Here is a 27123-nt window from a genome sequence, read left to right on the forward strand (position 1 = left end):
TTTAAAGACTTTAAGAAACTCCAAAGATTGGGCTTAGCTTCATCCGGTACCAAAAAAACCCTGAACTCCTCCATGTGAAGCTTCACATTGTTACACATCTTTTGCGCATCCCATGTTCAGATTGCTACACAGTAAACTATAATAAGGCATGCAGTTATTCTAATGCAGATCTACTCCCACGCAGCACGACGGCACTCGGCTGAACCCTGAGCGTTACATTCCCAATCACAGTGGGGGCTTTTTATGTCGCTTCCACTGATGAACTTCAAAGCCCTCTTTTCTTTCCTACTGTTTTATTTCTATCTGAATTACTGTAATCTTGTTTGCTCTCATGTAAAACACTTGTTTTCATTGGAAGGAATTTTTTTAGTAACTCTTTTCTGCAAACATTCTAGCATAAGGATCAAAAAAAAGAAGTTTAAAAACATGGGTAACCCTGTTGGAAAGTAAGGGTAACAAGTTTTTGTTTTCCAGTGTGGAACCAAGTAATTCCCTATTTAACGTAAGTAGATACTAACCTAGTCCAGTTTCACAAACGGGAAATTAAACCAGCAAAATTGATTTTCTTGTGCCCAGGGGCCAAGGCCACTCCTCAGGCTGCACGGTTTCGATCCCTCCCGCTCCCATTCTATAGCGAGCAGCGCACGAGAGCGACGTGACCAGCACCACAAACACGTTCACTTTAGTACTCCATGAAAAAAGTTATGTGTTCGTGTACAAACGCTTCAGTGTAAGTCTGCAGCAGAACCTATGGCTCTGAATCCACACCAAGACCTCTCTGGCCGGTGCCACCAGACTCGCAGCAGTATATTTCGTGTAGAGCACCGCGCAGTGAGAGCGCTGTGCAGTAAGAACTGAGCGGCTCCAGTTTCAGCTCACCGCTGACGCATGAGAAGTGCATAGGCTTTTTGTGGTGACTCTTCACCGGAAGAATTTCACAAACCAGGACAAAGTGGCCAAAAATAGAAAATAGCCAAGAATAATACTTTCCAGCTTCTGCTGGAATGAGCATACAGACCCATAATTTTCTTCTATTTTAGAAGTCACAGCAAAGCGTTCCTGCTAAGGCTTCACTGCCTTTGCTCCCTCACAAAGTCCTTGTCACATCACTCATCGCTCCTCCTCTGCAGGCTGAAACCAGCACGTCATAAAGGTCCCCGGAACTCCTAAGTTTGATTTCTTTCAGGCTACTGAGGAAAGGGATCGACAGGACTGAGCCAAGGTCTTAACGCAACAAAATTTGTATTTGGCTAGAGGTGTCTCATGTCACAATGAAGACAGCTGATACTCGTATGCCCATTGGCTCTTAGCACATTCTGTACTACGCTTGCTCAGATCGGCGACTTGGAGTACTGAGATGCATTGAGATCACCGATAGGGACTCGTCTTTGAGTCCAGCTCGTCTCAATGGCAGAACGCAGACTTGAACACAGCTCCATCACCTCCTTCCTTGTACGCTAGTTCATCAGCCCAGACATTCCTGATGAGGGAGCAATCTCTCTGCTGAGCAGCAAGGAGTGACCTTGAAGGGCGCATCTGAAATTTCAACCAAACACAAGCCTGTTACCTGCCCCCCACCCCCTTAGAGAAGCAAAAATAATTTCTTAAATTTGCTCTTTGACTCAAAACAGTGTGAAATCAGTAATCCAGCAATGGACTTTTTGCCCCCGTTTAAACCTCTCAGTCACGATGACTTTGAAGATCATGAAAGAGCTCAGATGCTCAAAGCATCTTAGTAGATTGTCTAGAAAGGGGTCTCATCATTTCAGTACGTATCAGAAAGACTGTGGAGATAGCAGCTAAAAAAACCCAACCTGGTCTTATTCTCCTTCCAGGAAAGTTAAAATTCCCTGTCAAGACTGTTGTAATAATGATTCCAATAAATTTTCCTCATAAGCCTGCAGATAAGAGATTTCTTCGCTCTTGTCATTTGGTATCTTCTACTAGCAGTAATATTCACTCGCTTGCTCTAAAACTAAAGAGAGCTGTCCCTGAGGCCGGGCTGCTGGTGAATGACACTGGTAACAATTTCTTTCCAAAACAACTAATTTGATCTGCTTTCTTATTCCTCTCCCTGCAGGCACTCACTATGGCACCAATTCAGGCAACACATGTACCACACCTGGATGCATTACAGCAGGTAATGACGTTACTATGAATGATTATTGCAGAGGTGGTGTTTTTACATGTTGTCGGTCCTACGGAACCTGAGTAAACAATAGTTCAGGCTTTAAGACTGAAGGAGTTGAAAAGGAGTTTCCCCTTGGACTAGATACACATTGCTATTACTGTCAAAGGCAGCAAGTACAGCTCTCCTCAAATACAGTTCCGTGTGTAAGCACTGAGCAAAACACCCCTATTCTCCTTTGCATGCTTTCTTTGTCACCAGGAGTATCATTCCTAAGGAAATAGCACACTAAAATTGCCTGTGTGGTCTGTGGTCAGCAGTTCTCTGGCTCTGGCCTGAGCCTCTAGGATGTGGATTGACCAACACGGTCTGTATCTATGAAGTGCCGTGAGAATCCCCATGGACCAAGTTTTCTCCCAGAGAGAATGCATTCTACACATGGGGCTATTCACCTTATTTTTGGCATCTACTTGTACACCTCAACAGAGGTAACACTCCAGCACAGACATTCCTGATTGCTCCCTGGAAACACCGATTTCGTGGGCAGGTACCTAAGCTAGGGCTGCGGGGGGGACCGCAGGCAGCTCGCTCACACCTGTAAGGCACAGTGCTGTGGGAGGATTAGTCTGCTATTCAGAGGCTCCCTCTGTAAAGCAGTATGATTGCAGTGCAAGTGTCTGCTGTCAGGTGCTTCCTTGCATTTTTAAACAGAAAAGAGGATCCTTTGAGTTATAATACATGAGAATGAGTCTTATCCGCTATAAGCAGCATAAGCAAGGTGCCTTCTTGCCAAGCAGCTTCTTGACAGTCTCTGGTAGTCCCAGAGATTACTGGGCAATCTGTGGAATTCAACTCTCTGATTTTGATACCTAGCTGCTAGAATAATTCAGAATATGGACCCAACAGCTGACCCTTGCAAGGATTTCTACCAGTATGCCTGTGGGGGCTGGCTGAACCGGCATGTTATCCCAGAAACTAGTTCCAGATACAGCATTTTTGACATCCTGAGAGACGAGCTGGAGATCATCCTAAAAGGTAGGAACGAGGCCACTCTATCCTTGGCTATGCACTTGTCTTTAGATGTTATTTACTGCACATTATACAGAGAAATAAACTTCCAGAGAAGTGTTGGTTGTGATTTTTTTTCTCTAGTCCTTTAATCTCCACATCTCTTACTACACCCATTTTGTGGGAACATCCTGTTCTCACTGAAGATTAGCCATAGGTGATTTGGTACTAACTTCAAAAGGAGCAGGACAAGCTGTATGCATGTCCTCCTTCCTGACAGTTTTTCCATTAATAGCTGCTTTAAAGAGCACTCTAGTTTCACAGTAATTGAAGCCTACCGTAACAAGTATTTATCATAGCCCTGAATTCTCAGTGATTTCTATGAAAAGATCAAAGCTCTCCATGGCAAAAAAAAAAAATCTCACTGCCACGGTTCCTTCCCCAGGTGTGCTGGAGACTTCAGATCAAGGGGACAGAGAAGCATTTCAGAAAGCTAAAATACTTTACAAGTCATGCATGAATGAGAGTGAGTCTCTTCTTGTTCTGTTAAATCTCTTGTTCAATACCAAATGTACAAAAGCACCAATGTACTTTTATGCACAAGTCCAGTCAACAGCTATCTAATCTGCATGACCTTGCCTGGAAAGCTAATCTGCAGATGAATGAAGATGCCTTGGTACATCATTAAGGCTTAATATATACACTCTGGGATGCACAAAGGCTGGGTGTTGGTTACACGCCTCTGGTATCAATGCAAAGCCTTCCCTCCTGAATGCAAAAGTGTGTCCTGTTTCATCCCTCCCAAACCAATTCAGTCAAAATCAGTGCTGAAGTCAACAGAATTCAGTTTCAGATGTGAACTGTTAGGACCATTACCTTTTTTGGGTGTTTGTTTTTGTTTTTTTCTTTTTTCCTATGAAAACAATATAGTATTTGTTTTTCAGGTCTTATAGAGCAACGAGATTCATCGCCTCTACTAGAGGCCTTAACAATGGTTGGCGATTGGCCAGTGGCTTCTGCAGACTGGAATAAGACCAAAGGTAATGCTGTGCCTGAGAGAGTTCAGTAGTGTTAAACCAGAATTATTTACTGCACTGAAGAGGCTACTGTCATTGAATTAGATCCTTCGTTTTAACTTTTTCTTCATAAACAAAAGTCAGGGTATCATATATATTTAGCACACTGATCTGTATAGAGACAATAATAGCAATTTAATACCCATATTACAAAGTCTCGTTCATGAACAGTGTGCATTTTAAGCCAGTCAGGAAACCTAAAGGACCAACATTAATAATGAAAACAAAAGAAATAGAACCAGTATAGCTGTGTTTTAATGCTTGCATATGAATTAGGGTTTGGAGCAGAACTACCTGACTAGGCAAGGTCACGGTGATTTATACTGTGCATAGGCTATTGCCTATAGATAGCTATAGATGAAAATTTACCAATTACTATACATCACTGACACAGATAAGGCCAGTAAGAACATCCTAGCAATTTCTAGCCATTATAGGAGTGTCCTGTACAAATATTCTCAGATCATGCCCGGTTTGGTTCTAAACCATTTCAGCAATAAGCTTGCAAACTATACAACTGCATCGGTCCTGACACATATTGCTAAGTGTTGTATATTTTCCCTTTTATCTCCCAGAGCCAAACTGGAGCATGGAAGAAAAACTCTCTATAATGAACTCCAGATTTAACAAACGTGTCCTCATTGACATGTTTGTATGGAATGATGACCGGGATTCCAGCAGACACATCATTTATGTAAGAAAAAAACAAGGAATTTTTTACATACCAGAATCATAATGGATAATTATTTACATTGCGTACAGATTAGTTTTCTGTAAGTCAGTGCAACAGTACTATACCCCAAGTGGCAGATCCTTCTCAAAGTCTTATTGGGAAACATTTTATGGTAGCATAATTTTTGTTGCAGTTAAAGAAATAAGAAAAAAAATCAATGAAAAGAAAATAAGAATGAATTCAATCAATGGATCGATTTTCACTGATTTATACCACTTAAGGGTTGTAAATTCTTGTGACTTGCAATATGATGGTGAGGTTTAATATATAGCAGGAAATGTTTTTAGAACATGTAAATAGTTTTTTAGAGTTTGTTTATTTATGCTTATGCATGAAGTCTAGCCCTCAAGCAACTTCTTTTGGTAATTGCTTGAATTTATTCTTAGGTCTCAATGGTTACCGAAAGATTGTGCTTAACAACCCACACTAAGTATCCATCCTGTCCTTATCTAGAAATCCAGACACAAAAGTTGTACCTTCCATCTCACCCCAGTTCCTAGAAAGCTAAAGTTCTGTGATTGTTTGGTAAGAGCGTACTGTTGTCACTCCAACACTGACAGGATGGCACACACAGCATTTCACGGATACCGTTGGACAACACCTGTTCCTGTTCATCACTAACTAAAGAAATATGATTTCCTTCAGATTGACCAGCCAAGTTTAGGAATGCCATCCAGGGATTACTACTTTAATGGGGGCAACTACCAAAGAGTAAGTATTCCTTGTAATTTATTTATTATGTGCTACTAAAACATCTTTATTACTTATTCTTGTGTTTTGGAAAACTCAGATACGACTCTTCATGTCATGTAACAACCAGAATTAGACTGTGACATTCATTACACCATTTTGGCGTAATTAGGAAAAAAAGTAGCAGAGTTTACAAAAGGACTGAATAAATATCAAGCCTCCCCAGAACTGGCCAATTCATACAGATGAGAAGGTTATGGGAAGATAAGATCAGCATGTTTTATAGCTTAAACAATGTCTAATTTTGAAGGATAGGTTCATATTTTCAGTGCAGGTTATCTTGAATTTGCTTTTGTCTTCTTCTAAAGCCACTGGTTCTAGATAATATTTTACAAGATACTGGAAAGATGGATTATAAGTATGGGAGAAGAATTGTCATGCTGGAGCATATTTGAACATACAATGCCCCAAAATACATTTTGTTGAACACCAAAGTATTCAGACTTTTTCACATGTTGATTTATGGGAAAAAAAGTTAAAAATAAAGTGTTTTACGTGGAGCAGCAAAAGCTACATCAATGGAACAGATACTCTGCTAGTCAGAAACTGCTGCCACTTACTCTTCCCTTTCCCCAAAATTACGTGAGAGATTGTTTTCTGGCTGCTTTCCTCTGCCAATGCTCAGAGCAAAAATGTGGGGGTTTCTGTAAATACATAGAAAGCTGTTGCAAACACAGCCAGATAATTTATCAGTTTCCAAGATGAAACTACTGTTCTAGTACATTTTTTTCCTCAATTATGTCATACTAACAAAGAGTATTTGCAGCCTAACATCAAACCAATTTTCCTAACACGAATGGAAGGGAATAGAGACACAACAATCAGCACTTTAGACTCTTTTGTCTACTGGCTGTAAAGGCAGATGATAACATCAGTGAGACTAGGGGTTTTTTCTTACTTCAGAGTAAGACTCTATTCTCAGATATAATATAGTCTAAAATATAGCCCTGTGAAGTTTTTATGAGATTGTGTCCACACCTTCTGGACAGCTTTGTCTACTGCCAACTTCTGTTAATCTCTCTCATGACACAAAACAACCTCCACATAGTTGTGCTGGGAACTGCAGATAGCTGCTGGAACTAGGATTCTATTCTGCAAGTTTCACCTATATAGTGGCACTTACAGTAGAAAAGAGGGATATTTATGCATCACTGCATGGAAGTCAGTCTTCTACTGACTTGTAGGAGGTAGAAAATTGGGTACGTTACATAGATGATCCCAAAGTAGCAAAAGAAAACCAGCATGGCTTAATATAGTTTTGATTTGAAGCTATAAGGAAGAAGGGCTAAGGCTGTGTTTTTAATCTTAATGACTAAGGAGGAGACACAACCCCTTTTTATTTGGTATTTAACAGCTCACTTCCCACAGACAATGAACCAAACTGATGACCCAAACTCCCCCTGTGCTTAGTCCAGCATCTTTTGGCAAAACTCATACTGAGGCCTGTGGGAGTCTGGCCTGATTAACGCCTCAGCATTCAGCCTAAAAACTCAAATCATCATCGTGTAAGTGCCCAGACTCAATTTCACAACAGTTACTGTATTTATCTGATTTCCAAGGTCTGTGTAGGAAGAAAAGGGTGCAAGAAGAATAAGTAGTATTAAGCTTTCCTGCATCAGAGACCAGTACTGCCTCAGCAGCCAAATATCTTTTCAAAGTCTATTCAGAGGCATAAATCACAGCCATACCCTCCTATTAGAAATAAAGCAAAGGTATCATTGGGAACCATCTGACACAGAACTTCTCTTTCAGACAGTAAAAGCAGAGAGTTCACAAGACTGACAGTGTTTCTTTCAGAGAACTTAAGCCTTCCATGTTTACCCTGATATTTTGGCTAGTAGGGAGCACTATTCCCGTAGCGTAACTGAAAGCACAGAGCTTCCTCTTTGCTCAAGTAGTCATTCTAATCCAGAACGCCAGGGAGTTGGATCACACAGACAAGCGGGAAGCGTTGCTTTCACTACATATTTTGAGACTGTCAACTGCACCGCAAGGTGTTCCAGGATGAACCGAGGGCCGAAGTATTGCCATAGTACCTATTAGTGTAGAAAAAGAATACAAGAACAATGGAGGGGGGAGTGTTGCGTTGGAGACAAAGGCAGAGGCTGTGACCCCTGGGCCAAACTTCTTCACAGCATGCTGTAAAGCTAAAATAACAAGAAGGGTGGTTTGCCAAATGACAGACAGCAAACCTTTTCTTCGCAATGCTGCACACATGTCCCATTTCTCATGCACAGGTGAGAGAGGCTTACCTGCAGTTCATGATCACCATCGCCAAAATGATCCGGGAAGACAAGAATATGTCTAAAGACGATTCTTTTGTCCAGGAGGAAATGGCAAAGGTTATGGAGCTTGAAACAGAGATTGCAAACGTGAGTACAGAAATCAAGAACAACTCGGGATTTGGGGGGGAAGGGATGAGGGGGAGAGTCTCCTGTTCTTTTGTGCAGCAGTTTTCAACACAGCCAGAAACTCATGGCCTAGAGGGAAGAAGACTTGGTATACTGTGAGCAGCCCAGAAATCGGGGCCTCTGTGTATATGATTATGTCTACTGTATACACTGCTGCTGTGTCTGCTCTGGTCCTAGCATATTTGTTTTTAGATTATCCTGCTTTAGGAAACTTCCATCTTCTGCTAAAGGTTCACTATGATAACACCAGGGCTAGCTCCCTTGCATCCTTAGAAGTCTGAAGCACCCTAAAAAAATAGGCAGCTTAGTCTTCCATTCTGAAGCGAACAGAGGGAACCACTTGGCTCAACATATTACTGAAACATTATTGAATGGGGGAGGAGGGGAGGGCCTCAGTTCCTGTACTGACATTTAGAAAGCAGGACTGGACACCATCAAATGAGCTTTCTTTTCCAAAATAAATTGTTTTATTTGCATATTATTTGAGTGTGTAGATGTGCACATGCATGCATGTGATTTCAGCCATTGACACTTGGGTCAGCTGATTCTAGTAATAACCTTGTTAATGTCTTCAGGCAACCACCCCAGCAGAAGAAAGGCATGATGTAACCTTGTTGTACAACAAAATGACCTTAAAAGAGCTACAGGAAAAGTTTGCATTGAATGTAAGTGGTTCATGAGCAGTTTAATACTTTCAGCCTCCCCTTATTACCATGTCAGTTGGAAATGGCTTGCGAATTTCAGTGATGAAACAAAGAGGGACATAATCATTCCCGTTCTTAATCTTGTCTTCAGAATCTCTTAAAAAGCATTTTTCTACTGAACAGCACTACAACTATATTCAATCTCATAGACTGTACAAAGTCCAGACAGTTACTGGCATTGGTATGTCTTTCTGTCTGCCTAGGAATTTAACTGGACCTTCTTCATCCAAGGTGTCATGTCTTCCGTGAGTGTTCAGGTAGACCCAGAAGAAGAGGTGGTTGTATACGGCATGCCCTATCTGCAAGAGCTGAAAGCAATTATCTCAAAGTACTCAGCAAGGTAAAGGAACTGGAGAATATCCAAAACAAAAGTTACAGAAGTATTGTGGAAATGTAAATTATTGAGCCCGCTTGCTAGTTCTGCCAGAGCTTCTCCGAGAAAAGTGACACCACTTCACTGTAACAATATGGGTAATGCCTTCAATGTCCTACGGTCCAAAGTGCTGCGGTACTGGGCATCTCACCTGCTCACACGCTTAGAAAAGGTTAACTAGGAAGAGAAAACCACGTCACAGGCTTAGCTCTTGTTATACTCTAGTAGAGAAATAAAAACCCTAATGAATCACTGAACAGACATGGTAGTGCAGTCCTCGGTCTGGATGCCTCTACAGTTAGCCAGTCTGTTAAATAAGACTAGTCACCTGTAAACAGTATGAAACTGATGACTGGCAGCAGCCAGTTGCTTTCTTATTCAAAATTAAGATCCCCCTCTGACTGTCTGCACTAGTGTTGCTTTTTACAGGGGATTGAACTCAGCTTTTGCTTTCCTACACAGCACCATCCAGAACTACCTCATCTGGCGATTGGTAATTGATCGAGTCAGCAGCTTGAGTCGGCGTTTCAAGGATGCTCGGGCCAGCTACAGGAAGGTATTTCCTCTCTTCCTAAAGCAATGGTAGATTACTGTACTGGAAGGGAGTCCTGCAGTCACCAAAACAAGTCCGTGCCAATACAATGACATTATTATGTCATGTAATCCCCAAAGAAATCCAAGAACAGCAATCACAACAATGGAAACCTTTGTCTTGGGTTAACCGCCTCTTCAGGCAATGATTTAGAAAAGATGCATAGGCAGAATTAATCCTGTGGTGTTTTGCGTTGCAGGCACTTTACGGGACGACACTGGAAGAAGCCCGCTGGAGGGAGTGTGTGAGTTATGTCAACAACAACATGGAGAACGCAGTGGGAGCAATGTATGTCAGGGAGACATTTGCTGGTGAGAGCAAGAGGATGGTATGTAGTTTACCCTTCATACTATTGTACATCTGCAGTGTCTGCAGTGCCCATTCCCCTCCACCTGATCTCCCAACCTATTTTGGCTGTTAAAGATATCAATCAGCCAAGAGTCAGAAAGCATCATAACGGAGTTCTTATGCCCTTAAATGCCAAGTACCATGTTTTAGAGCATAGAACTGGGGGACATCACCTTTCGGTGGGAAGCTTTTCACCCCTCCTTAGCTGTGACTGGGAAAAATACCATTTGAATGATTAATTTCTTACTGCCTCTCTTTTAGGTCCGAGATTTAATAGATAAGATTCGTGAAGCATTCATTGAGACTTTAGATGAGTTACAGTGGATGGATGACACATCTAAGGAGAAGGCTCGTGAGAAGGTCAGAGATAAGGAACTTCAGTATTCTGTCATGAATATGAAATCTTTGGAATTTTGTAGCATCACTATTCCCAATTCCTCTAAAAATGAGAGAAAAAAACCTTTGATGTTCACTGTCCTGTTATTCATTATTCTATTACATTGTCCTTTTCTTTTTAACCCTTTTTGTTAACTCACATACATTTGTATTTCCTTTAATGAGTCTTGTGAACCACTTTATAAATGAAAGATGGCAGCACCCAATGCATCAACTAGACTGACAACTGAATGCGATGCAATCCCCCAAAGAAAACTTTCCAAACTTTTCATTGACTTTAGGACCAGCAGCACTGTTCCAATAGCTGTTCCAAAAAAAAAAAAAAAGAAAGGTACTAAATGAGGGTTAAGCCCAGTCCCTGTCAGAGTGTGCTGTAGGGTCTGCAAGTCTACCAGAGTGGCTGGACACCAGGAGATGAGGTGAAGACTGCATGTTGCATATTAAGAGTCCCACTAGACAACAGGGTGCATTTGAACAAGGTCAAAACAAAAAACAATATTTGCATCCAATTTCTCACAAACAGGTGGACAATAGCAATAAAGAACTTGAACTATATGTTTTTGAAACTTAAAAAACACTCCACAATTAAGAGGAAACATTAAACTCTTTTCTTCTAGGCAATGGCAATTAAAGAACAAATTGGCTATCCAGATTATATTTTGGAAGATCAGAATGAAAAACTAGATCAGGAATATGCCAACGTAAGTATGCTGTGCGTACCTCGATAAGTACCCCAATATAAAAGCCCACCTTTATTTTCTTGCCACTTGGAATCCTTATCCCTGTGCAACTGTCAGTTCCAAGTGACTGGACAGCATACGAACACGATTGCGTTGAGGATTTTGTAAATAAATGCATGCAGAGAGTTAATTAAGTGATATCTTGCATCACAACATTTTTTAGAAGATACATCCAGTGGCATGAGGAATTCCTCTTTCCGCACCGCTTACTAATATACTTGGATATCTGTTTCTTTAGTTAAACTTCAGTGAACACAATTACTTTGAAAACATTCTGGAAAACCTGAGAGCTGGAGCCCAAAAGAGCTTGAAAAAACTTCGAGAGAGAGTTGATCAAGATATGTGAGTTTCCAGACCGCATGCTATAGACACAGTGTAGATTCTGGAATAGTGGTTATCGTGTTTAAGGCATAAGCTGTGGATGGCTGAGAATGCTTATGCCTGAGATCTAAGTTATTTCCTTGGAACTCCTGTCTTGTGGGAGGAATTCATCCAGTTCTCCTGGAATCTTTCTAATCCTTCATCAAGCTGCTTCACATTCCGTTATTACATTGAAGCTACTTAACACAAAAGCAGTGACAGATATTCCTGTCAACTCAGCAAGGAGATAAGCAATATCATAGAACCTCTGAAAATTTATAACTGGGGGAAAAAAGGCTTAAAATATTCTGGCCAGAATTCTGTTTGAAATAGGCCCAATCTCAGGGAAGTTTAGCACCGATCTAATTTGTGTCCGTTTCTAGCTGATCACTTCACACTGCGCCTGGTAAAGCGTAAGTGTATTTTTCAGGCAGTGCCTGCCATAGGTGCGGGTTTGGCTGCTTCACGATCCCTCCTTTGACTCCACAAAGGCATCCTGGGTCAGCCTCAGGCCTTAGCCTGTGTTGCCCTGTCTGTTACCTCACGGTTCTCTACCCTTAGGCAAATCCTCACCTAGTGCTAGTCTTAATCAGAAGTAGCACGTTCATAAATTATTACCAACAGCTCCAAGGTGAGCAGTTGGCGTCACTAACCAGTAAGAAGCATCAGTACACACCATCACCAGGACAACCCCTCCAGTCCTTCAAGTGCAGTTGAGCTCCTGCCAGGCCCATGACATGGATATGCCCCAGAAGCCCGAGCTTGCACATTCAGCAACAAATGCCTTGGAATATGACCTGATTTCTAGAGCTACGAGCTAGCCAATCTGGACTTTTAATAGTCCAGTTAGCTGCGTGGGAGGTGCCCAGCTCAGGAAGCTGGCTGGCAAAGCTACTGCTGAATACATTAGTGACAGATACCCTGTAAGGGAAGGCAGAAATAAGAAAGCTAATACCAATCTGATGTGCTGTTCGCCTGTAGGCTTCCAGCCAGCGTGATGCTGGAAGAGAATATCTTAAGACAAAGGAAAGTAGATTCCAGTAAGAATTTCAAACACCCTTTCACAAAATATTAGTAACTCTGTGTTATTTTACAAGCAAACAAAAACTCTCCAAAGGGAAGCATTAGTTAAATTAATTGTTGCAAAGCCTGTTCATTTTTTCTATCCCTCTTCCTGTGAAGCAGTTTTAACTCAAAACGTGAGCGCACAACACAGACACTTAGAAACCTCCGGTGAATTACTGATGAGCTCTGCACCAAGGGAATTTTGTGATCAGTCATCTAAATACAGAGCGTTTTGTCCATTTCCTCATTTCTTGAGGAATTAATCATGGTGCTCTTCATAGCAAAAAGCTTTGCACAGCATTGGTGTTCTTAACCCACAAACTGTTACAGATCACTGCTGCCTTTTACCATCTGTCTACAGACACGGATGGTAGCCCTTTTGCCAAAATTCCCAGTACCTCTCCTCATTCCACATGTGGCTTAAAGCCTGTGTGTGGGAAGCTTTTCATAGATGCATGAATTAGGCCTCCTTAGTCTGGTAGCTCGATGATATATGAAATACCAATAACTTGCACTTTTTCTATGTGATGAGCTACATCTTCCCAGTGATGTCTGTCCAGTGGGTTGAAGGGGTCCCCAAGGAGCCATAAAAACAGTTTTCACCCCAGATCACTGTTTAATTAAACTGAAGGAAAAGTATATAACTAATATTGCTGATTTCAATGATTAGATAATGCTATTAAGAAAGTTAGCCATTGTTCATAATCATAGCCTTCTTGGGGGGTATGGGGAAGGTGGGTGGGTTAGTTATTACAAGCTACCTGGCCAGCTACAAACATTTCATATATCAGGCATGCCAAGGAGACTTTTTTCACAACAGACTGGCCTTCAGAGCAGAACTCTTCTGGAAAATTCTCAAGCACCCCCTTGAATTCAGGAACAGGTTCCTACTCCCTCTCTATGCACGTGCTACACGCAGGTTAGTGGCAACACCAGCACAAGCCATTTCTACCGCTTCGTCTTGTTCCCAGGCTGGGAGGAACAGTCCTCTCGAGTCTGTTAGCCCAGAGCAACCAGCTTTTCAAGCACTGAAAGCGATAGACATGAGCTGTATTCCTTCAGCAGGAAGTTTGATTTCATTCCAGAGCAGCCCGCAAGCAGTTGTGTCAAAGCAACAGCGGATACCGCAACTAGGGCATCACAAGACACATTAAGGACAAGAGATGTGGGAAGAAGAGTACCTTGGGCTGATGCTGCGGAATACTTATGAGTGCATGGCTTCAGGCTGTTTTTGCATGGTGACTAGAAGCATTTGTCAGAGGTAGAAGGGGAGGAGAAAGAGAAATACAAAGAATAAAAAGTTATCAAGCTATTGGAGAGAGTTTCCAGAAGTAGCGTACTTAATTACTTCTCCAAAAGTTAACACTTATTATCTATGAATTATTGGGCTCCAAATACAGACATTTATATATCTGACTGTTGGAAAAATTAAAACCGAATAATCAAAGTTTGGCCTCAACTTCCAGTTTGAGTAACTGCCTTCTGCTGCTCAAAATGTCTTCTAAATGCTAACTTTCTTTTGAGTGTAAACTAGTCATTTATTTTCAAGCTCACACAGTGTTAAGATGAGCTGGTGAACACTTAACACATTCTGCCCCAATGTGGCTGTTGAACATTCAAGAGCAAAAGCATTTCTCACTTTAACTTGGCATTGTTTTGGATGAAAGGTGCCCATAAATGAGACACCAGTTATTTCCTGGTATTAGTATTTCTCAACAGCTGTGTTCAGTGGCACCCTTCTTCCCTACATCAATCCTTTCCTTACATGCAGCCTGCATTTTTAATAGTAATAATTCAATAAAAAGAATGTCTAAAAAAATAATTACTAACTTTGTGTGCAACATTTATTTTTAGATGGATAATTGGAGCTGCAGTGGTCAATGCATTCTATTCCCCCAATCGGAACCAGATAGGTAGGTTTACAAACCATTTTAAACAGCTGTATGGAACCAATTAATGATTTTTTTTGCGCCACAAGGGTGCAAGTCTGCTATCCAGAGGCAAACTTGCCTGTGCCCTTATGGAAATTCCGGGTAAGGCAGGCAGGCTGTTCTTTTCAGGCAGCCGCTTTGTGGATGAATATTCAGCTCTGCACCCCCCCACGCTTGGCAGGCATAGTTTATATACTGTAATTGGAACAGCCTTGTGTTTGAGAGCCTGAGACAGTAACTGCTACTATATGACTGCCAGCTTCAGAAACCAGAGAATGCTCACAGTGTGTTCTGGGCTGTTTGTACTCATGTTTCCACATTCCTGACAAACATATGGGCAGCTCTCCAGTTTGCTATCTGTACAGATGGTACTGGAATTACATTGGTAAGAGGCACACCAGACTGAAGAAACCTACCTCTGCGTATAGAATGTCAGATATGAGGCTTCTTGCAGGGTTGCTAAAACCTTTCTTGTTCTTAGCAGAGAAGATGATCTTCAGACTTACAACATAGTGAACTTGTCTGGCTCCCCACATTCCCTATCTCTGAGCTGGTGCAGGTGGCCACAAATTCAGGTTAAGCCTGCAGGCACTGCAGAGTCTTTGCTGAATTCTAAGCAGCCCAAACAAGTGAGGAACCAAGTAATTTCTAGTAAGCAGTGCATATTCAAATTCCTAGACTGCCAAGAAGAGCTACTGCCCAAGAGGTGCCAAATACCATAAGAGGAAAAAATCTGTGCCTTTTTTAGGCCAGACAGCATCCTGCTCCCAGGGCAAAGGCCAGAAATGGAAAACAACCCAACCAAGCAACAGTCACAAGGGAAAACTTAAATAATTGCTAAAAGCAGAAACATCCAAAGTACTCATAATTTAGCTCTTTAGCCTCATCAGAAAGAGCTGTCTTCCATTTGTGTAGCTTCCACTTACCTCCACATTGTAGGTACAGTAAAAACAGCAACCAGCCCTTCAGCCGCAGCAGGATACTCCTTTAGCTTGCTAGCACGTATCATCCCAGAGCTATACTTGTAGGCAAGCTCAGGCTCCCTATTTATCCACAGTCGTTTTATGCTGATCGTAATCAGCTGTGAGCCAGCTTTCCAGGCAGGGAACTCGGGTCTTAAAGATGACTGGTTGCTCTACAACTTTGCCCTTTTAAGTAATATGGAAGTAACTCATTTAAGCAACTCAAAGATGCGTATGCAAAACAAAAATCCAAGCATGGCTATCCACAATGTTGTAGATGTTGGTTAAATCCTGTTTATTCCTGCCTCTAGTCAAGGAAAATAATTTTCCACACTACTTTCAGTTTCCTGCTTCTGTCTTACATATTTCTCCCCAAACTTGTACAGATAAAACCATCTATATAGTCTCTAAATGAAGCATTTGCTATATATTTTCAGTAACTCACTTCTTAGAAAGTACTGTATTAGAATTATTGTTTGCGGTCTTAATTCCTCTAAAAGTATGTATGCTTTTCACCTTATGGGATGCAGACTAAATCCCATTGGTTCTATATAAGGCTATAAGGGAGAGCGTCGAGCTCCTACTGCCCGCCCCCCCGCTCCAGCCTGGCATCCCAGTGCACTTGGCGGCCTGTTGGAATTACTACAGTGCATGTTTTACGCACTGAGTATTGTTGATAATCAGCACGTGATTGCTAACCTTTCTTTTAACAAGAATAAAGCAATAAAACATCCATTAGTTCCCCTATAAAATGGCTCTTAAACACAAACTGTACTTATCTCCAATAGACAGTTACTAAACATTTTGTTCTTGTCTTGCTGCAGCCTACATTATAGACCAGGTTAGGCTGAAGCTGAAACGTAAATGACGCTTGCATCGTAAACAAGGAGATATTGTAGCTGCAGATGTGCAAAATTAAACCTTTATTAACGTGTCGTTCCATTTATCAAGAGAAACAATTTCACGTGAGGAGGCATGATGTTGTTTCTAATCATTTTATATTTTATGTTCCTTCCCAATCATTAAACCAAGCGCACAACCTGCCTGCGACGTATGCAGAAATAAAGCTACCTCACAGTATCTCCCTCTCTCTTCCCTTCTTTGCAGTTTTTCCTGCCGGGATTCTCCAGCCCCCCTTCTTCAGCAAACACCAACCACAAGCCCTGAACTTTGGGGGGATCGGGATGGTTATTGGGCATGAAATTACTCATGGGTTTGATGACAACGGTGAGAAGATAACTGAGAAAACATGATTCTTTCGGTGGCTTTCATTGTACTGTAAGAAATTGAGTTACACACTGCTGCGACTGACGTATCGGCGCACGCAGGAGCTCGTACCCGCTAAGTCACTCTCTGGGAGCGTACGGGCACACTGTTGAACGCTCGGCAGTGAGCGGTTCAGGAACCAAGCAGGTCACACCAGAAGTAAGCAGATGTTAAAAATAGAGTCAGTGGCCATTCTCAGGAAAAGCTGTTACTTTTACAGCACCGTCACATCGGAAACACAAGGCAAGCAGATATGCTGGCTCCTGAAGTAAAATGAAATCTGTGAACTACATTCCTGGGGTAGATGAGCTGTCAGTGGTGTCAGGAAACCACAAGAGACTTATTTTTTTCAACATGAATATTTGAAATAAGTTGACTTTATTGTCTTTCTAGAATGCTGTGTAAAATAATTTGGGGCAAAAACTCACCTCTGATGCCATAAGCCAGTAACTTCTTTTACACGGGTTTTACTCAATGTGGTACTTTTATGTTATTCAAGCTTGTGCAGATTACACATAAGCACGTAATACAGCCTCAGAAATCTACATCCGTAGCAAATAAAAAGCGTGCTTTAGCCAGAGAGCTGAGAACGCAAACACCAGCACTGCAATTCCAGCTTTCTCTTGCTGTGGCAAAGTAATTCTCTACGAGCCTCAGTTGTGTCACACGGACACAGTGTACATGCAGAATAAGCACCTTAGACACCTCAAAGGTGGTGGTAAGTTTTGTTACGTGATCTCTGCATAATCCAGTTTGAAATAAAACTAGGCCATAGTGCTATAACTGAAGTCAGGGCTGCTGACTGAACAGGAAATCACGGAATAATAGAGATGAAAGGACCACAATTGATCATTCCCTTGTGCCAAAGGAGAATCAACTGTGCCAAAACCATTTCCGATAAATCTCTGTAGCACAGACCATTTAAATCAAAGGAGGAAAGAAGGGAGGAAGTGCAGCTCTAACATTAAAAAGTAACAGGTGCCTCGCTGGAAGAACGGTTGCTCTAACATACTCTCACTCAAAACTTTCTTTTTTTATTGGATTTTCATACAGGTAGGAATTTTGATAAAGATGGAAATATGTTTGACTGGTGGAGCAATTTCTCAGCTATGCATTTCAAGGAGCAGTCTCGTTGCATGGTTTATCAGTACGGGAACTACACATGGGAGCTGGCTGGAGGACAAAATGTGGGTAAACCCAACCATTTCCACACCACTGGCTTTTTATATAGAAAAATAATGAATGTAAATGGAGAATCTCTACAGCCAACAAGCACAAAACCCCACATGCTATAGGATAATTGTTCTGGAAATAAGATAAAAGGGTTGTTTCTTGTAAATTAGGGATACTAGTGTAGCCTAGAAAACCAGCAATATCTGTGTGCGATTGGGTTAATGGTGAACTGGGCCCACGCGTGCTTTTGCTGCCAGACCCTCTGAGGGTTTTTTTGCAAGGGGGCAGGAAATCTGGTGTTTGGTACTGTATTTTGCCAGTCCTGCTAGCATATGTTCTGCCCAGCAGCCCATATTCTGTTCATGTTATGCTTGCATATATTCTCTCTAATCTACAGCTTTTAGCCTACTAACTTTTTATTTTCATTCTCTCCTTTCTTTGCCCCAGCAGAAAGTCACTGCTTCCCTCTGTTCCAGACATGACTGTCTTTCCATGATGCATGACTGCTTCAGCTTGTGCTTCTTAGGGCTGCTAATGTTACTGGCTAAGACTAAATGAATGATTATTCTTTTACAGATCAGTGGAATAAGCACATTAGGAGAAAATATTGCAGATAATGGAGGAGTCCGACAGGCTTATAAGGTAACTTTCAAATATACTGTGAGTTAACTTTACCCCTGGGACTCACCAATGGGGTTACCTATTCTGTCATTAAAAAAATTTGACAATTAACATGTTATTACCATATTCAAAAACTTAAAACCTCAGTTATGTATCTAGAAGCTTATGTCCCCATAGATCCAATCACAGTGTAGGATTGCTGGCATTCTTGCACCCAGAAGACCACCTCATTCTCCTAGCTATCCCTCGATGTACTGCAATGCTTGATGCTGCATACTTCTGTCTCAGGTAAACAAGGGCAATGTTCATAAATAGGCACCGTATTAGCTAGGAAAAAGGTAAAACACCCTCCATTTTCCAAAGCCCTTAATTTTGGAAATGGCAGCTACGACTTCAAACAGCTTGTCACACGGCAACAGAGCACTAATTTCTTGGCAACACAGTTTGGTGATATTATGAAGCAGAGCAACTGGTTTTTTCCAAGTTTATTTCTCTCACGCTTTTCATCTTTGATCTCAAAAGTGACATGTCAGGTAGGACATGAAAAGAATAGATGGAAATACCATCTCTTTCCCAAGAGGGATACAGATCGCATCTACCAAAATACCCATCTCTAAAAGCCTAGCTCCTTTTTTTGCTTTATTTAGGTGTTTTATAAGCTTTAGGAAGAGAACACAAAGAAGTCCCTTCTACCTTGCTGCTATTTACTTTTCATGCAGCCAGAAAGCAGAATAAAAATGCAAGGACTGATAATCTCAGAACCGCCTGCCTCTTTCCAAGGTAAAACGTTGCTTGAACCAGTCAGTTACTTTCAAACGAAGAGGAACGCAACTGATATTTCAGAGCACTGCCTCCGTGCTGGGTTCAAAACCTGTTGTTCAGCATGGTTATCTCTGTTGCAAACACTATCGTGTATCGCCTTATTTCTCCTGCTCTACCAGGGGAAGTCAGCCGGCAGACTCAGGGGAGTCCAGTATCTTTGATCCTCCAGGTCTAGAAACCATTGTTACGAATAGGAACACGGTATTTATCAACACAAAGGCTCTTTCCATCTGGAGCTCAGGTGCGAGCATGGAATGTTCTTTTCTACAAATAATCCTAACAGATGTCACCGTAAAACTTTTTATCTCTGGTGGTTTGAATATGGCAGCAGTTAAGGGTGTTTATAGAAGAACATCCTGAATTTTCAGAGATCTAACCTGACAATTCTCACTCTGAGGGATACCATTAAAATTAATTACTTCGTTAAAGTGAATACGTACTTCGTTCTAAGAGCTATTACAAATGTGGAAGAGTCGTGTGGTACGACATAAACTGCCTGCATGCAGAATCCTCCCATGTTCCGTGGTGCTGAATGTATTTTTACCCTCAGCTCTACGTTTTATGTTTTCTGTGCTTTGGGACTATCTCAGCAACTAAGAGGATAAGGTAATAGGACGTTTGATATTAACCAGCATGAGGACACATTAACTTGTCTCCATTATGTCAATATAGCTAAAAAAAGAAAATTGGCCAATTAATGTGTAACAATAACAGGTAATGGATTTAACATTGAGCAAGGTTATTATCCGCTATTTTATGAGCAGTTACCTGAAGAGATAAAAATCATCACCATAGAACTGAAGCAAAGACTTAACACTTTATTTCCAGCTACAAATTCCTATAGACATAGTCATATGAAAGCTGATGATTTTACTGCAAACTGCGGTCGTGGGCATTCGGTCTCCATAGCATTACTGATTTAATATCTATCTCCAGCTATACTTAAACATGATATTAGCAGTCACGCTTTGTCATGCTTCCTTGCTGAGACACAATAGCAAACCAGTGGTCCATCGGAGTAGTGGCATACCCTTCGCTGAAACAGCGTGTGCCTCCTTGCTGAGGAAATTCAGAATAGATCTCCAAGTGACCCCTAAAGAACACGCGTAGGTTCTTGCGGCAAAGGTCAACTGGCCAACCATAACTACCACTCTGAAAGGCTGCTTCCATATGAGAGACTGGTTTTTTTTCCTGTTTTGTAAGTTTTCAGCTCAGAGATTACCGTATTTAAGAAGCTGAAGACAAATTATCTGTGTTTCATTTTTTTACCAGAAGAGTCAACAGAGTACGTACGTTGACAGGTTTTTCATAAAATTAGCTGTATTATTTGTATTAGAAAGATAAAAATGACAAAAATACAGAAGGGAAGATATGTTGGGTTCATGCACATTGTGGCTAAAATCTCTCACCCCAAAATAATATTTAAAAAACCCATTTAAAAAACTCTGAATTGAATCTATGATCATTTCTAGGCCTACCTAAAATGGCTGGAACGGGAAGGGAAGGAGCCAAAGTTGCCTGGACTGAATCTGTCCCACAAACAGCTTTTCTTCCTCAACTTTGCTCAGGTAAGAACACTTGGATGCAGCCACTACATGCAGCATGAAAGTATAGATTAGATAATCCTAAAGGTTAGAGAGAAAATCAGTCCCAAGCTCTACTTGGGCCAGTGATTCACCATTGACTGCACTCATCAAAAGCTGCTCAAGACCGGTGTGAAAAAGATGCTTTAGTGATAAGAGGAAGGAGTTTGCAATAACTTTTCTGAGGGCACTGCTGAAACTTGCTGGAGTGAGGATACAGAGAAACAGGGCTTCTACCAACGAAGAAGTGCGTCAGACGACAACTTACGGGGGACCACAGCTTTCAAGAGCTTGTCTTTTCATGCAAATATTGGTTCCGCTAACATTTAGGAGAAAACTCCTTTTTGCTTTCAATACAAACAGGGTTTAATCCATTTTTTAACATGTGCTGGAGAAAAATGAACGCCTGAGAGATACCAAGCCAGCAGCCCTGAAATAGGCATGCATATTTGGATCACAGATGTTGCTACAGATTCCATTTATTTTCCTCTATACCACTTTATTACAATGCAGAAGCAATAAGTTTGCTGAGTTGAATTTCACCCTTCAGCCTGGATGAGACACTCTCGTATGTTTATACTCTTAGAGTAACAACTGTTTAACAGTAGGTCAAATATTTAACCGTAGGCCAAGACACTTAGTGTTGTGCCTCAGACTCTCAGACTTCAGTTAATCTGTTTGAGGAAACACATAGGTGAAATCAAGAGCTAATGTATCTATTATTAGTCTGGGGGCAGACTTTTTTCAGCGGTGCCCAACGCCAGGCCGAGGGGCCACGGGCACAAGCTGGAACACGGGAAGCTCCACCTGAAGATGAGGACAAACCCCTTCCCTGTGCGGGTGCCAGAGCAGGGGCACAGGCTGCCCAGAGAGGCCGTGGGGTCCCTTCCCTGGAGACATTCACCCCCCGCCTGGACGCGGCCCTGTGCCCCTGCTCTGGGGGTGCCTGCTCCAGCAGGGGTGGGACGGGGTGAGCTCCAGAGGGCCCTGCCAACCCCTGCCGTTCTGGGATTCTGCGATCCCAAGGCATCCGATCTTGATCCAAGAACTTGATAAAACAAAAACGAATTAATAAATAGTTGTATCTGTTCTGCCTTCTCTATAAAGTGTACTCCAACTATATTCTAACAAATTGGGATGGCTTTTAGGCAAAACTTTGAAAAACAATGAGAAGGTCCCCAGACTGAATTCCCTTCCATACTGACCCACTAACAATTAATCCTCCTTGTCTAGGTTTGGTGTGGTTCCTACAGACCAGAATATGCTAGCCAGTCAATAAAGACAGATGTTCACAGCCCTCTGAAATACAGGTGGGTTTTACGAACTGATTTACTAATTGATAACTTACTTGGTTCAACCCATTGCCCCAGCACAGCGCAACAGGAGGCAGCGGATCATTGCTCGCGGCTATATTCTCACAGACAAGATAAGTCTAGACTAACTTTCAGAATTTCTCCCATAGCTTGTAGAACACTGCTGAAGAGTACTTTCCTGTACTTGGCCTGGTAAATTTGCCACAGAGAATGGACCAGAACCCACCTACTACGTGCTCTGTATGCTCTAGCATTTCATTAGTCATATTAGCTGTATTTTTCTTGCATAAAGTATCCCGTATTCCGTGACTATAATGGGGTTATAAGACTCTAAGTCACTTTATGGACATGGCGTTCTGTTTTCCGGAGCAACAATCTCCATGCGCTTTATCCATGTAAATAAGTTCCTTCTCTTTGTTTAGGGTGATGGGATCTTTGCAGAACTTTGAAGCGTTCTCAGAGGTGTTCCACTGTAAAAGAGGCACAGCCATGCATCCTGCAGAGAAATGCAGAGTGTGGTAACCAAAAAGAACCCTGGCGAGACTGACACGTACTCTGGTGACGCCGCAAACAGTTCTTGCCACTGATGTGCCTGATGGTCTCCCATTCAGTCACAGCCACGGCCAATGGTGCAGCTAGTGAAGGATCAAGGAGACCACGGCACTCAAGCTCCTACAGTTCCACCGGGAAGTACACGGGTACCTCAGTGACTGATGGGCTGTGCCGAAAGCCACAGTATGCTCCAGAACAGAAACGACTGTTTCAGACGACATCCTGACTGTTATTAAGATACCACATCAGGGTTACAAAGACTAATTCTTAAACAAAAACAAAACCCACAAACAGCTATACATCTATTTTTCAGAAAGGAACAATAATTTTGTCTTACAACTCCGCCTTCTGGGACTCAGCAAGCCCGTTGGAGATGTTTCGCTGAGCTGCTTTCCAGTATTCTGATTCAGTTTCTGGTGCGTTCTTCCCAAGTTCAGGTTAGAGCTAGTTCAAACTCTCGTGCTGTCTGTGTCCTCGCACTTTGATTACCGCTTTGTTGTAAGAGATCGCTATTTGTCTTGATACGTTACAAGTGAGCTGTATGTTAAGATGCCTGTCGGCTGCTAACTTAATGCAAGGCTGCACTCTCCTGCACTTGAGTTCCTCTGCTCCAAAGAACAACTGCAACGTGACCTTAAAGTGAGGAATTACTAGATAGAAGGATCACGTTTTTAAGAGTACAAGTTCTGTTGTTATGGTTAAAATTACAGGGTCCCACCCTTTAGATATATTTAAAATGATGCTTATTCTTGTAGAAAGTGTATAAAATACTTTTTGCCAAATAGCAAACATGTATCCATGGAAACAATTAAGCTGGTTTTAATCCTGTGCCTTTTCATTTTGCCATAGGCTATTTTTCAGTATTTACACTTGAAAATGTAACAAGTATTAATTTTTAATAAAAAAAAATTCACGGTAGCCAATTCAGCAAGTATTTTCCTATGGAGAACTTTGGGTGGCTTTCCTGAGTAAGCATTCTAATAGAATCATAATATTTTAAACTACCAACACTTAATAGTGAATTTTAAGCTCATTCAGCAAATGCTTTTCTTTCTAGCAGAGAAATCACTGGAAAGCAAGATAGCATCTACTAGTGCTTCGCTTAGGAAGTGCCAAATCCCACTATCCATTTGCTTCACGGATTGCGTTAGCGCACTGCTGCAAAAGGTTTGATTATCTAAACAACAGGGAGGGAAATGGAAATCACTTAAACAGGAGCAGCTTTGCCATAAGAGGAGGATCCACTGAATTATTCTGGCCATTGGACAAGAGCTGGCTGCACCACTGAATGAAACCCTCCCGATTTCTGCATGAATTTTACCTGCTAAAGTGAAATCAGTGTATAGATAAGTTGCCGCTTTTATGGTACCTGAGAATACACAGTTCAATTATATTTTATTTCTATCTTTAAAGTAATCTTGGAAGACAGCTTTCTCAGAGAATCGGTGCTACCTCAGGGATTAACCACTCATTGATGCCCTTCAAAGTCTGAGGGTTAAGTACAGAAGGGACAAGTAGCAAGGGGCCTTAGCTGCAAGTTTGTTTATTCTCTTCAAAAGACTAAGAACAGGCTGTCCAGCACCCACCAGCAGAGTTGCCTGCTGCAACAGCTACTACACAAAGCATAGACTTTGGCTTTCAGCACAGGTAATAGTAAGAGGAAAAGCGTCTCATATCTAATTCTTTTCTGTGCCGCACCTCAGATACAGAGGTCTATATATTGACCCCGTCAAGGGAGCGCAGCCTGAATGACGCTGTGTTTGTTTCAGCTGCGTCTGTTACCTGCGAGCTGCACTTGACCACGTTAATGCTAACAAAGACCCTGATTCAAGGCAGATCAAGTGGGAGGAAAGGATATTTTTTTCAGATGGGAACTGTTAGATTCACATATATTAAAATGCCTGAAAACCTTAGGATTGACCCACACTAAAAAAAAAAACCAACAAAAAACCGCTGAAGAGGGGAGTGCACTAACAAGGTCTGAGAGCCTTTTTAGAAGAAAGTTACAATATTCTACACTATGATTAAGCTCCCCTTTAGGTGACTTAAAAGCTCTTAAAGGGAACCCGGAGCACAGAACGTGGCACGTGTGTCCTGCTCACACCTCCATACGGTTTGAAGTGCTTCAGATGTTAAAACTTTTGGTTCTGCTGAGCTGCGTAGCGAGATGTTTATTTCCTGCTAGCCGGCTGGATAAGGTACTGCGCGTTCCCGGTGCTTACCTCAGAGCTGCATTAGTGTAGAATACAAACCCCCCCCGATTCACAGTGGTATTACCACACTTCATGCTGGTCCATTTTGGTAAGTTCCAGACCTCTCTGATACTGAACACCAAAACCTTTTGAAATCAGACTTAATAATGCTACTAAAACACAAGAGAAGCAATTTCATATGATATCATAGTAAATCATCCATGTGACTTAAAGATTAACAAAGATGATACAAGTTAAAGCTAGTTAGGGATAACACAGACTCGGTAAAACACAGATGGACAGTAACTGATTTAGACGTTAATCAAGGATCAACTCTCACCATGAGCTTTTGGCTCCAGCCAGGACTAGAACCATGTGGTTAGACGGCAGGTGTAGCAGCACATTGAGATTCTGGTGTCCTAAAAGGCTTCACGCCAACCATATAATTTTCTCTCTACCATCATTAGAGAGGTAAGAGGCCAATATATCCACGATCTGGTGAGAGTTATGAAGCCTAAGTTTTGCATAACAACAGTGCTTTAAGATGTTTGCAATGGGATGTTGAAGACAAGCCTAATTATGTTCCATTCATTCGGGGTTTTATTCACTTTAAAAGAATATTTTTGCTCCCGAATTAACCAAATGCTCACGTCCCATGCCTTGTTAAAAGTGACTGTCATACAGACTAGGTTTGTATTTGCTCCTGGATTGGATTATACAGGTAATAGACAGGGACCTCATTCTTCTAAATTGCTCTTTAGCTGCGTAAAATCCGACGTGATCCACAACCCTCCGTCGCATGAAATGCCATCCAAGCTTTGTTCTGGCCATTGAGGTTCACCTTTCTCATCACATCTAAAACTGATGTTCATAGAACAATCACTTGACTACTGTTTCCTACTGGAAGGATTTTAGTTTGGTTTAGTATTAAATGACTTGTTACAAGACAGTCAAGTGCTCTGATAAATCAGCTTTTGTTATTTATTTGTGCATGGTGGCAGGCAAAATAAACTGTATTTATCTGCATTTTGTCCATCTTCACTTACTCAGACTGCCCATGCCAGACTGCATGCGTACAGTAAAACTACATTTCTTAGTCAGGTGATAAAACCTTTTTCCCTTCTGTGGCTGATATTTTCACGTGGCATTTCCGGTAAGCTTAGTTGGCCAAAGTGCCTTTCTTTCCACTGTCCTCACATGACTTTAAAAGCCAGGTGTTACGGTGCGATGGACTCTCCAAGAAAAGTGTCCTGGCCTGAGATGCCTTTAATATTTGCCCCCTATATATCACAGTAATAGACACCTACTTTCTCAGCTTGTTCTGAGAAAAGGGAGTTATCCCAGGACTCCCCAGGGGAGTCCTGCTCTGCTGTGAACGTACCATTCCTTCTGCCAGCTTCTGCTCAGGGGTCCATCCTGAGTTAGGTCTAGGTTAGCCTGACAATCACAGATTTCATAACAAGTTCAGGTAGTTTGCCTGCGCTCGTGAAAATGTTTTTATTCTAGGGTTATTAAGAAAAGAGGGACATTTTAACTGCTACCCTGTTCAATAGTTTCACTTGTCTAACCAGTAACAGTACCTCAGGGTAAATGACAACGGCAGTTCTTCAGGGACAGAAAAATTCGGTAGCCTACATCTTTTGGCAGCAGAATATCAGAAAAAAGAAGCAAATTTGAGGAGGAACTTTTAAATGTAAAATCCAAGAGACAATATATATGAAGGGGAAAAAAAAAAGGAATAACGCAAACTATCGATGGCCAATATGAACAGCATCACAAATTCAAGGATAGAATCTGGCACAGTATCTTTTACATATAACACATTCATGTTTGCAGTGGTCCGGCCGACGAATAAGACCATTAATGCAAAAAGCTGAGTTTACTGCAAATAGGGAGTAACAGAACGACGACCGTCCTCGCCAGCTTCATTTCTGCTTAGATATTTTGTGCTCCTGTTTTTTATTTCCAGACGTACACCTCTTCACTGCACTGTAAGAAATACAGAAATAATTATGGCTGGGGAG

The 27123-nt window shown here is 41.7% G+C and overlaps 1 protein-coding gene across 5 annotated transcripts in view; it reads left to right on the plus strand.

Moving 5' to 3' along the window:
- The window catches only part of MMEL1 (membrane metalloendopeptidase like 1), a 30894-nt gene extending 7069 nt beyond the window's left edge, over positions 1-23825 (plus strand). Inside the window, exons 3-23 of one of the 5 annotated variants that reach the window (XM_009509804.2) lie at positions 2081-2140; positions 3002-3163; positions 3582-3662; positions 4081-4176; positions 4788-4906; positions 5591-5656; positions 7933-8067; positions 8682-8771; positions 9014-9150; positions 9646-9739; positions 9975-10103; positions 10385-10483; positions 11137-11220; positions 11498-11601; positions 14539-14597; positions 16685-16804; positions 17897-18030; positions 18593-18658; positions 20932-21027; positions 22276-22352; positions 22778-23825. In XM_009509804.2, coding sequence (XP_009508099.1) covers positions 2081-2140; positions 3002-3163; positions 3582-3662; positions 4081-4176; positions 4788-4906; positions 5591-5656; positions 7933-8067; positions 8682-8771; positions 9014-9150; positions 9646-9739; positions 9975-10103; positions 10385-10483; positions 11137-11220; positions 11498-11601; positions 14539-14597; positions 16685-16804; positions 17897-18030; positions 18593-18658; positions 20932-21027; positions 22276-22352; positions 22778-22877 — 2108 coding nt within the window. In that variant the 3' untranslated portion in view covers positions 22878-23825. Of the gene's footprint in view, positions 1-2080; positions 2141-3001; positions 3164-3581; positions 3663-4080; positions 4177-4787; positions 4907-5590; positions 5657-7932; positions 8068-8681; positions 8772-9013; positions 9151-9645; positions 9740-9974; positions 10104-10384; positions 10484-11136; positions 11221-11497; positions 11602-14538; positions 14598-16684; positions 16805-17896; positions 18031-18592; positions 18659-18814; positions 21028-22275; positions 22746-22777 lie in introns of those variants that run through there. The other 4 variants (XR_010375815.1, XM_064470216.1, XM_064470219.1 and 1 more) reach the window with 4 other exon arrangements.
- The last annotated feature ends 3298 nt before the right edge of the window (positions 23826-27123 follow it).

This window comes from Phalacrocorax carbo, chromosome 20 (genome assembly GCF_963921805.1).
Source record: "Phalacrocorax carbo chromosome 20, bPhaCar2.1, whole genome shotgun sequence".
NCBI lineage: Eukaryota > Metazoa > Chordata > Aves > Suliformes > Phalacrocoracidae > Phalacrocorax > Phalacrocorax carbo.